We start from the raw sequence: 12542 nt of genomic DNA on the forward strand, positions 1-12542 counted from the left end.
TAATCTTTTAATACCATAGATGGTTTCTTTTCTTTCAACCTTTCTTCTGTTTTACTGTCTAAATATTAAAATTAGAAGTGTATCTTCACATGAATGCCTGTATGAGTCCCAGTTGTGACACTTCTTGTATTTGTGAAAACACACTTGTTAATCCAACATTTTAATTTCTCTCCCATCATGATTTTTAAAATTTCTTTATTCCCTCTCCCCCACTAATGTAGAAAAGTAAATGTTATTATCAGTGCTTACTGAGCCTATTGTAAAGACTCATAAAGAACCTATTGTAAAGACTTGTAAAGAATCGTCATCTTCATCCCTTTTTGCAAATATTTCAGATTTTTCTTCAGTTATTTGTTACTGTTAACCTTGCTCTTTTTGCAAATGTCTTTTTAGACAGTCAAACCTCAACTGAATTTCTCAGCAGGGATTTGCCTGTTCATTTTTATAGCTTATATTAAATGTGAGATGCCTAATTCTTACTGTTTCTGTTGTTCCTATAGCAACTAGATAGGGGGAGATGCAGTAGCATCACTTTGCTTCCCAGCTGGTGTTTGTGTTCTCAGCAAGGGGGGAGAGCATGAGGAAAATAGAGGATTAGTTAGAATGTAACTGCTTGAAAAGTATACTCCTTGTTGGGTTGTCTCACCCAACTACTACTCTAGAGTTAGATAATGACTTTAAGCAGGGTTTCTCAGACTTTCTTTATTAAAATTTTGTCCTCTTGTATAGAGACACAATTTACTCTAAGTATGTGCCAGCTTTTGGTCTTTTAGCTGCTGCTTGGTTCTTGATGGTTCCTTCCAGCTAAAATGCTGTTTTCTTCATCGAATGGCTGGCAGTAGGATTTGTGTCAGGAACTAGACTGGTGCTTATGACTTACATATAGCCTGAACATAAATAAAGTGGGGGGCTTTTTAATTCCTGCTTTTTAATCTGATTTTTGCAGCTGTCCAGTAACTATAGTATACTAGGCTGTAGTTTTATTGCTGACTAACTGACAATCTTGGAGTAAAATGTTTTGATATTTAAATGCTACATTTTCCATTTTCAGAGATTACTAAGAACTAAGGCAGAGGTAGAACTAACACGTTCTACCTTCTCCAAGAAGCAGAGATTGTTTGAATTCTCCTTCAGTAGTCCTTTCTCTTACCTCATGATAGAAACCTTTCTAAACATAGTTTCCTGAGGATCTCTGATGCCAAATTACTCCCTCTGAAGTAAACGAAAATCTTTCCTCCATACCTGAGCACCTGAAATCCTGCTGCTCTGCCTTGGTGGCTCTTGTTTAGCCAAAGGGTTGTGTTTCTCTCACCATGGTATGTGCAATGTGAAGACTCTGGGAAGAGTTTTAGAATATTCAAGCCATTACTGTATAAAACAACTGCAAAATATTTGACCTATAATTTAAGCTCCTCTGAAGCTGTTTATTTTTATTAAATAAAAATTCATGGTCACAGGAACTGGATATTATACATTACATCTCAAGAAGATGGGTCCCATCTGGTTTAGCATATGTACATTGAAAAGCCTTTCCTAGCCAGAACAGCTCTGATTAGCAAGAGGAACTTAGAAAGTGCTGATTAGTAGATAATCAAGTGGTTAATTTGCTCATGTGGGAAATAAGAGGTTGAGATGTAGGCTTCTTGTTACTCAAAAAACAGGTTGGAACCAAGACTTGTCACCTCTCAGGAAGGTGCCATGATGCAAGGTGTTGCTGACACAGTGGGGATCCTGTAGGCATCAGGTTACTATCCATGAAATCCCTGCTGTCTGCACGTTGGTTGGTGGTGCCTCAGGAGAAGTGCTTGCTCTTTTGCTCAATTAAAGTTTTAATTGTTTCCCATTTTATTCTTTCCCTGTTTCCCCTGCCCCTGACTCTCTCAGAGGGGTTCATAAGAGCTAATGAATGTGACATCTGCTAAGTTCATAAATCAGTTTGTTTCTCTGCTGGCTGCCTAAGCAGGGTTCCGATCCTCAGTGGATTATGTGTTAGAACAGATTTAAATTTTAATAAGAACAGCATCTCTTCTAAACATTCTGGCTTTAAAAATATATAAGTGGACAAGTCTCTAGCTTCCATAGACTCTCTCCTAGTGTATCTCCTGTATTCATGGGACCACTAAGTCTCCTAGGGCTTTGGAGAGTCTTTCTGAGGCTGAGGATGCTAGGGCTATTCTATCTCTGAAGAGAAGGCTCATGTGGGATCTTATCAATGTGTATATGTGCCTGATAAGTGTGAATAAAGAAAGCTGAGCCAGACTCCTTGCAGCGCTATCCAGTGGTAGAACAGGAGGCAGTAGATGTAAATATACTATATTGATAAACCTTTTTTACTGTGAGGGGTCAAACACTGGAAGTTTCAGAGAGAGTCTCCATCTGTGGAGAAGTTTAAAACCAAACTTGGCTCAGGCCTGAGCAATCTGCTGTAATTTGTAACCCTGCTTTAGGCTTGTTATCTCCAGAGGCCCTTTCCAACCTGAAATATTCTGTGAATATTGTGGATAAGGTCAGCAGATGAAAGAGTTGGGAGCTTTTTTTTTCTGTGAATAAATTGCTATTTGGAGAATATTATATTGCCAGAGATAAAATACGGCTCTTGTGAGTTGTTCTGAAAGTCCTTTCTGCTTAGATTTTAATTTTTGTCTTACAAAATCTTCTGAAGTTACAATGTTTATTTCTTACAACCTAATTCTTTTGTTAGAAACAACCTCACCTATAAATCAGTGCAGTAACAGCATTTTTATCAGCTTGCTTCACTTGACAAGTAAATGCATTTTTATAGTACTTAAAATCCAATCCTGAATGTAAAGGTCTGTTGAAGTAATTTTGATTCATAGAATCATTAAGATTGGAAAATCCCACTGAGATTGAGTCCAACATTAACCTCACACCACCACCATGTGTAAAGCTAAACCATGCTGCAAGTACAAATCCTCATTTTTTTGAACACTTCTGGGGTTGGTGATTCTACCAGTTTCTTGGGCAGCCTGTTCCAATGCCTGCATCTGCAGCTTCCCAGCCACTTTTCCCCAGCCTGCAGCACTGCATGGGATTGTTGTGACCCACAGGTAGGAATCTGCACTTGGTGTTGTTGAACCTCATACATTTAGCTTTGGCACATCAATCCAGCAAACTCATCATACTCAACTCTGAATCAGTTGCTAGGCAGAAGTTTAGGAAGAAGTTCATCAAGAAAACTGGAGTTTTGTTCTCTTGGTTAAGACAATTGTATCCATATGATTTCTAACAGAGGTAAAATGTAGTGTGAACTTGCGTGCATCTCTTGCTGCCTGGTTACTGAATATGCAGAAAGTGATTATTCTGTTCTCTGGAATATTCAATTCAGGGTAATACATAAATGTACAACCAGAGTTCAACAATTGCCTTGAGGTGTTGATTTTATTGTCATTAAATATCAGCGAAGAGCAAGCATCATCTTTCTCTTTCCTAGATTTGCTGGTGAGTGTTTGCTCAAGGTCAATTGAAATCAGTTGTGTTTTCCAAGAAGGGAGTGCATATTGCCTCTTGAATGGTTCCAGTATATGTTGGGGAATTAAAAGTCAGTGATGGTGTTGAGAATTACAGATTAAAAAAGGAAGAATAAAAGAGGCGTCTGGAAAGAGAGGCAGTGGTTGGCGCCAGGGAAGAAACAAAGTAAGCACTGGGTGTGGGATGGGAAGAACAGCTTCCTAGGGGAAGGAGAAAGAATAGGTGAAGTAGAGTGCTTTTTCTGTTTGTTTCCTTTCTGAAAAAAGCTAAAGGTGTGTAATTTTGAGTCAAATTAGAAACCCTAGTTTGAGTGTCTCATTTCAGGTAAATAGTGGCAAGGAACTGAGAATTTAAGTGAGATTCAGACATTGGTTTTCTGGACATCTCTTTCAGATTCTTGAACAAATCCTGCTTGAGCAGACCCCTCTGCCGGCATTAAGGATTTAAATATAATTATTGTTTGAATAACATTCCAAAAATTCTGCTTTGAAGCTTTGTTATGCATCTCTTCATTCAAATCACTTAATGTTTTCAATCTTGTTTACTTTCTACAGCTGTTAACACAATAGGACAAAAGCTTCCAAGGAATGACTATTGATGTTTGAGGGAACCTAGATCCTAATTGCAGAACAATTGCTGTGATGTCATGTGCAGATTTTATGTGGTGTTCACAAACAGCTGGTTGCAAACAAATAGATTGCAAAAAATGCCTGTAAAGGTTTTGTTCTACTTGTAAAGCTGCTGTCTGCACTCTCAAAAGCTTTTGGGATGTAGCTGTGTGTGAATACTCCTGTTTCAAGAGAATTCTCATAGCATGAAATCAACTTTGTGGGAAAAAAAGTGCTTTTGCCCATGTGATTTTTATCATTTGAGCACAGCTCTAAAAATGTAGTTATATAGGATGAAAACAGAAGTGGCTCTCAACTATGCATTTGTATACCAAGATTTGGCATCACTTTAAATAAGCTATACCAGCAAAAGCGGTTCTTGCCAGATTATTGATGTGTAGCATAAAAGTTAAGCTAATATAAAACTTTCCTCTAAAAGAAAATGTCTCCAGTGAATAGAATTATTCTAGTAACAATAGAAATGCACATTTACTTAAAGATGGCATTTCTTACTGTGAAATGTCAAAGTATATTTCTGTTTTCTAATTGTGAAATTGGTAACCAGAGATAAAAACTAAATGTCAGCAAGATAAAGGCATGGTACTTTTAGACTTCTAAGGGTGTTTCTAGATATGTTTTTTTAAATAAAATAAATGTATGTAATTATATTATTCTCAAAAATAATCATCAAAGGCTGATGATTAAAAATTCTGCTTTTGTTTTCCAGAAACCAGCAAACATTCTGGTAATGGGTGAAGGTCCTGAAAGAGGAAGAGTCAAAATAGGTAAACTTTTTGAGAAAATTTTAATTGTGTAGCTAAGAGATTACTATAATAAAAAAATGCATCTCCTGTGTAAGATAGAAACAGATCTTTAGTATTCTTTGAGTGTATGTATCTACCACCTCTAGTTCAATTTTAAATCTCATTTACTGACTTTACAGACATAAGAAATTCCAAATATATTATTAGGCTTTTCTAAACTTGCCAAGGGTATTAGATGAGATGTAAAAGCATCTGTGTGAAACAAAAAAGTAATAAGCACAGAGAACAGTGGTGATGACCAGGGTTCTTTTGACTTCTGCTATGATTAGTTAGCATTGTTACTTATAAACTGTTTGTTTTCTTATTTTTATTTTTATATAAACAAAATTACTGCATATGTTTGTAGAGATCCAAAGGTTTGCTATGCAAAAGTTATTTGGTGAGTAACATATGTAGCTGTGGTGGTCTTTATCCAAAATCTAATTCCCTTCTCAGTTTTAGTGATGTGGATATTATGGATATTACATGTGGCAATATTGAAGTTTGTGTGAAAGAGAAGTTTCAGATTTGAATTTGGTTTAAAATGTGTGGGCTTGACAATACAGCAAATTTTGTGCTTTTGCATCCAGTATTTCTTACTGTTACTTACCAGGCTCGTTCTAAGGAGAATTTTTGAGTTCCAAAGGATGAATGCTTAGTTTTAAAATACACCTCTGTAACAGTGCATGCTCACTGACTCTGGAGCTCATTCCTCCAAATCATATAGGAGACATGCCTTGAAAAATAGTGCAAAAACAATCTACACTGCAGTCATTTTAATTTTGCACTTTGGGTAAATATATAGCAGTCACAAGGACTCACAGTTTTGTAAGCATGTATAAAAATAAAGGAGAGAATGTACATTAGAGACCTACTACTGTTGACTTCAGTTAACCAAGTTTCTATTACAGTTTAAAAAAATGAACAGGCGTCTGTGTTATGTAAAGTTTTACAATACCATGATCAAAACACATCAGATGTTATCCTTTCTAGTTTTAGGAATGAAGTAAAGGGAATTTAGCCTTAGAAAAATTTGGTCCAGTATTGTTGTAAGTAGTTTTTGTTTTGTTAGAAACTTTGATTTGTAATTTTTAATGTTTTTGAGCTGTTGTTGTAATTGTTTTTTACAATACTCTTGAATTTTGATTTATTTGTATTAGAATTTAAATAATCTCATTTTTTCTCCCCATTCCCCAGCTGATATGGGTTTTGCAAGACTGTTTAACTCACCTTTGAAGCCATTGGCAGACTTGGATCCTGTTGTGGTGACATTCTGGTACAGAGCTCCAGAGCTGTTACTTGGGGCCAGACATTACACAAAGGCCATTGGTGAGTTGTCCTGTAAGAAAGATGTTTACCTGCAAGTTCTGTAAGGACAGTAGCCCTATAATAGAGACAATGGTCAGCTGGCTAGCTAGTTTTAAGGTTTTGTCACTGAAGTAGTTGTAGATGATCCCATCCATAAAGAATTAATCAAGATTAAAACTTTTTGAGGACTGTGCTTTTATATTTCAATATAACCTAGAAATTTTAAATATCTAGTTTGTTTTTAAAGCAAGAATATCCTTTGACTTGGTTTATATGTTTTCTTAATATTGACTTAGAAATCTTGTAATGTTGTAAAACTTTGAAAGGGAAAGAGCTGTGGCATTCTTGAAGGGTGTTACATGTCCAGATGCTTCTATGAAATGTGTCTTGATAAGCAGAAGGCTGGACTCCTGTGCTGTGCATAATCTGCAAATCATTTCCTCCTGGTGACTTACAAAGCTCCATGTTCAGGAAATGCTGGTAGCCAGGTTCTTTTCTGCCCTAGTAAGTTCCAGGAGCACAATCAGCCACGGTGCCCAGATGTTTGGAGAATTAAAGCACTGAGGTGCATGGGAGGCAAGGTTGGCTTATATATTGAACTGCAAAGGAAACAGTGACCCTTTGTTAATAGTGTTAAATCATTCCTGTGAGTACACAGGTGGCTTTCTTGGCAGGCATTTTTCTTTTGCAGAAGTTTCTGGAGATGCTCTGTGGGCCTTTGTTCAGAGAGTTACAAAATACTGTGTTGTACTGGCATCTCAGTTTGAGTGTTCTCTTGGGTGGACCAGCACTTTTAAAGCTCACAATCTGTTTTTTTAAAAATAACTCCTGTTTATTCAGCTACCATATACAGCAAATGGTTTGGAGAATGAATGAACTGACACCTGACTTTTTGATGTAGACTTGCACTTCCCATTTCTTTGTTGCTTTCCATTTCCATTTGGAATTCTCCAGTGCAGGAATTTATTTGTGTACTCTAGGAGAACTCTGCAGAAAAAGCTGAAGTATCAGAAGTGAGGAAAATTGGATCCATTTCAAAACAAAAAACCTGGTCCAAAGAAAAGTAATAACTGAAGACAGATTCAGTCAGGTCAGAAGGGACCCTGGGAAGATTCTTGTTCATTCTCCTGTTCAAAGCAATGCCCTATGGATTCTGCCTGGTCTGTTGACAGGTTTGTCCAGCTACATCTTGAAAACCTCTAAGAACAAAGATTTAATACCCTCTCTGGTTAACCTGTTCCACTGCAAAATCATCCTCATAGCAAAGAAATTTTTTTTTATACTTAGTTACAACTTTTTGTTTTGGTTTATGCTAATAATCTCTCACTCTCCTGTTGTATGCCATTGTCAGAGCCTAGCTCCATCATCATGGTCATCTCTGTGTAGGTTCTGGTGGGGCTGCTCTTAGATTCCTCTTCAATCTGAACAAGCCCATGTCCCTCATCATCCTCTCCTGGAGAAGGTTCTCCAGCTTCTAACCATGCTGGGTACCTCTGCTTCTTGCCTTTGTTACTCCACTGTTTCATGGTTTTTACAGCCAAGGCTGCCATTGATTATCACATTCCCAATCAGGTTCTTCTTCTTCCTCAGCAGCAGATCTGAGGGATGAAACATACGTTTACCCCCAAGTCCACCAGAAATCTTTTCAGCATCCTTGAAGTGACCCTGTTTATGTACTGTTTGTTCTCCATGATGCCCCATGGTCTGTTTACCTCCTCCCTCAGCTCCTTTTGCTGGTGTCTCAGTGCCCCAACCAGAGTGTCTCTCCCAGTGTGAGGCCAGTGTCACCTTGCAGACTGACTCCTGCATGACAGCACACTCCCTCTGGAGCTCTACCTCACCTGAGACAGAGGAATCCAAGGGCATCTGCTCCAGTGGGAGCTGGGGATGGAGCCTTGTAACGCCCCTGTTTCCTGCGTGCCTCTGGCACAATGTCGGTACCCAGGACATCCCTCTGGCTGTCCTGAGCAGCCAAGACCCCTGCCAGGGGGCTCAGAGACCCTGGCACAGAGCCCAAAATGACTGTGGTTTTGATTATAACCCATGGAGCAAGTTACCAACCTTGGATGAAGATCTGCAGGCCACGACAGTTAAGTAGAATAATACTGAATTTATCATGGGGTGAAAAAGTAGATTTTGGGGTTTTTTAGAATGGGGCTTCAGGGGGCAAGATGGAGGGATCTGGGCATGTCCAGCCTTTCTCCTTCTTCTTCTTGGCCTCCATCTTCTGCTGTAATGTTGGCACTTTTAGATTGGTTTAGAGTAGAAGCTCACTAACATAGGTGATAGGTATTGGAAAGTAATTGTAAACATTGTATATGTACTTTTTAGTATAAAGACATAACACCACCCCAGGGGCAGGCAGAATGCCTGGACTGCCTTGATGAGCGGACCTCAGCTGGACAGGAGAATATATTTTATAGATAACATACAATAAACAACCTTGAGACTGAGAACTGAAGAGCTCTGATTCCTTCTTCAAGCGCCGGGCTGGGAAAAGAGACTTTCTAACATTTCTCGGGGTCACTGTGACCAGCGAGAGAGCCTGAGACAGCACAGTCCCATGGTGACAGGAGCAGACTCTTAGGGCCTGCTTGGCATCTCCCACTATGCAGACTGGGCTGCTAACTACTAAGTCTGTGTTTGCTGGAGTGTTTTAAAGAAAATACCAAGAGGATTGCCTCCAACACCTGCAAATTAGGTGCTTAAATTGCCCTATGTTCATAGTGGAAAACACTGATGTGAATGGACCAGATTACTGAGTGACCTGTGTGTGTGGTACAGGGAAGTTACCTCTGCTGACAGCTACCTGCCTTTGATAGATGGCATATTGTTTGGAGATTTGGGTGAGTGATATGTAGCACTATCTCAGGGTATCTCTTTGAAGGGTGAATTAGTATAATGCTGTTGTTTGTTTAATTATGTCATAAATAATTTGGTTCTTGCCCCGAGGGATCTCTAGTCTAAAACACAGGCAAGAAGTTCCTACGAAACTTCAGGGGATGATGGTACTTTGGAGAGATCTGGTTTTGCTAGTAGTTTATTATTTCTGAGGCTTTTATTTCTTGTATCACACCAGTGAGTCACCCAGGAGGGGTGGGAATGGTTACATAGTACCTGGCATGCAGCGTGAGTGCTGAGGGGACTCAAAACTGTTTGGGCAGCAAAATAAAAAAATAAGGAAATGAAAACAAGGAGAGCTGCAAGTTGAGATTTATAGGCTGACTGAAGGATTAGAGGAGTGTGTGATTGAAGAGAAGAGAAAAGCAAAAAGGTACATGGAGCTGATCTATGTGCAGCTTTAAGGCAAAGAAGTGAGTAAGGAAATGACAGTAGTGATGATGTTCATGCAGTTCATTGAGTCCAGACCTGTGTTTTGCTTCCAGCACTATGTGTACTTAAAAAAAGGCCATTTTCATGAGCTAAGCATGCTAGTGAGAGTTTAATTCAAATGCTAATGTTTTTGGCAAAAGATGCAACTCTTAAAACTTTCTCTTAAATCTCTGTGCAAGAAATACAATTTTTATATCTCTTAATATTATGCAATTCTCAGGAAGTCTAATGTGTTGCTTTTAGTAATAACTCAGAAATTAAGTAAGATTTAATTGCTCTGGAGTTGGAAACGACAATTTAGAAGAAAGATGATTAGATATAGCAAATTATGGGAAAAAAAGATTATTTAGTATAGCTACTTGTTTTCCATAGCTATTCTCCCGTGTCTAATACATAACTTTTATTGATTAGTAAATACAAATAAGATAAGGCTGAAAGCAGAATTTTCTCTTTCAGTTTTGTCATAGTGAGAAATATTTTTGTTTGAATTTACTAGGAAATCATTGTCATCAGTTCTCTTCTGCAAGATTGTCCAAGAGTGATTCAGATGTTTGCTTAGGTTTTTACTGACTTTGTCTTGATTTTACTTTATTTTAAATGTATTTTTTGTATTCTACATGTAATACTCTCTTCCTTATTTTGGTTTCACATATATTTAATTATTAGCAGTGTATTCAAGATATCCTGGACACTGAATACTATAGTGTCCAGTTTGATTTTATTCTTGTAATAAAGTCTTTAGGTGTGCTTGTTTGCATGTGAATAATTCTCATGCAAGATCAAAGACTGAAATTGGAATTTGACTTTTGACTTGTTCAGGATTTTTGTCTTTGATTTCTGGACCTGATCTTAGTTACATTGTATGGGTTTAACTTTGAGGGAAAATTAAAGTAAATACTTTAACTTAGAGGGAAAATTAAATAAATCTGTTTAGAAAGTGCTATATATTACACAAAACCATACATAAGCATATTTTATTATTTTAGGGGTGACTTGTAGTGATATTTGTCCTTTATTTAGTTTGTCTCTTCCTACCAATTAAATATTCTATTTTTAATTAATTTCCTTGCAGAACAGATAGTTGTTCATCCTATGTATAACATCATGTTTTAAAGAGATATAGGAATCAGGAAAATACTGTTGTTGAACAACAGAAATAGCTTTTGCTTTCTGCATGTTAAAAAGATAATAAAAAGCCCATGTTAGGGTTTCATGGAGAGGAATATTTCATTTCCTGAATTGTGAATGTTTGTAATGTAAGCCCTACTTGTTAATAAAAGCAATATTAATATTAAAAAGTAAATTTATTGAAATATTAAAAGTAAATTTATTAAAATTAATATTAATAAGTAATATCACACATGTAATACCTGGTACCATCGTTACAAGTAAGTAACTTACCAGATGAATGCAAATTGGGAAAATGGTGTTGTAGAAGCCAAAGTTCATTCTTTATTCCATTACTGCAATATGAATTTGTACTAAATTCACTATAGCCTGTGAAGGTTTTCTGCATCAAAATTCAAAACCAGAATATGTTTCTCTGTGTTCATCAGGTCTTTGTACTTTAGCAAAAATGTAAAACCTGCAAATAAAAGTAACTCGAACAAGCTTCAAGTGAAACCAAGTAGCTGCAAAAATGTAAATTGCTTGCGATCATGGAAACTTTAGTAAAATTACTGAACAACTAGAAAGTCCAGCACAACAGAAAATAGTTAAAAATACTCAAAATACTTAAAAAACAAGATTGAAGTAAGTGGCAAGGTGCAGTGCTCCTTTCATGTATGGGCAAAGACTTCTGCAGTTTAATTTTAAGGAAACTAAAGGAAATGACTGTGGTAAAATGAAGGAAAAGTTAAGCTGACTTTGAGCTTGAAAGGAGACATTAATCAGAGTGGATTTTTTCACTCTGGGAACATCAGATTAGAAAAGAATGTTTTAGTAGGTAAAGCAAATAGTAAGAACTCTTTCATCATACGTTTTAGGAAAACATGTGGCAGTCTCCAATATGATTCATTCTGGGGCATCTTGTAGCATATCAAGGTAATAACATAATTATGACTTGTTTTTATCAAGCTGCAGCTTGTATAGTTATCAGTGCTATCAAACAAGCCTGTTATCTTAGCTCTCTTTACCACTTGCCTTAATTAAAGCAATAGCATGTTTGATAAATGTCATCAGATGACTTATAGTATTTTAGATGGTTTGGATTTTGTTGACAAAAGAATTCTTTAAAGTGATCATTCAGCCACCCATTAAGCAAGGCTAAAACACTGTCTTGAACAAAAAAAAAAGGACGGGCTTGTTTATAGTGAAAAAAATAAATCTGGAAACCTGAGAAATCCCCATTTCTTAAGTACCTTTTTGCCCTTGTCTAAATTATAGGTCATCAGAAATGTCAGTAATGGCCCTGTGGTAAGTGCATTTACCAGCCCAAATGAGATTTATGTGTAGAGAAACTGTAATTCAAAGCCTGGGTAATGCACTGTCACCTCATTCTATTTCCAGAGTACCATGCAGTTATGGAAGCTGGAAATGTGTGAAAGGTATAAGCGGATACCAAAATGCCTTTGGAAGCAAATGTCACAGGAAAATATTTGGTGTATCAGAAGGAATGAATTTATAATGTATGCTGGGATCCATCAGTTTCAACAATACCATTTGACCTCATGCAGGAATAAAAGAGAGGGAAATATCTGGGGTGTATTATGTAGGATTTAGGATGGAAATATGTGCATATGTGTTCCATATTGCCTATACAGTGAGTCCCACACATTCCGAGTGCATCAGATGTCCCTACTGTGCATGCACAGATTGTTGGCATGCTGGCCAGCCTGTGGGGCCTCTGGAAATCTTGGACTGATGCCTGAAGCTCTTTTGGTCTCATGTTCTGGGAGGGTTCGAAGGGAAAAAAAAAAAAAAGACCTATCTGGAAAATCTGGTAAACCAGAAATTACTGGTGGGATCAGCCAGAAGACTGAAAACTCTTCAGAAAAAAGGA

At 37.3% G+C, this 12542-nt stretch overlaps 1 protein-coding gene across 1 annotated transcript in view; it reads left to right on the plus strand.

Annotated features, from left to right (window-relative positions):
• CDK19 (cyclin dependent kinase 19) overlaps positions 1–12542 on the plus strand; it is a 122801-nt gene that overhangs the window by 80965 nt on the left and 29294 nt on the right. Inside the window, exons 5-6 of the mRNA XM_071438513.1 lie at positions 4825–4882; positions 6098–6229. Of these exons, the coding sequence (XP_071294614.1) occupies positions 4825–4882; positions 6098–6229 (190 nt within the window). The remainder of the gene's footprint in view (positions 1–4824; positions 4883–6097; positions 6230–12542) is intronic.

Source organism: Agelaius tricolor, unplaced genomic scaffold (genome assembly GCF_023055355.1).
Source record: "Agelaius tricolor isolate 1412-34295 unplaced genomic scaffold, bAgeTri1.0.p SCAF_1, whole genome shotgun sequence".
Classification (NCBI taxonomy): Eukaryota; Metazoa; Chordata; class Aves; order Passeriformes; family Icteridae; genus Agelaius; species Agelaius tricolor.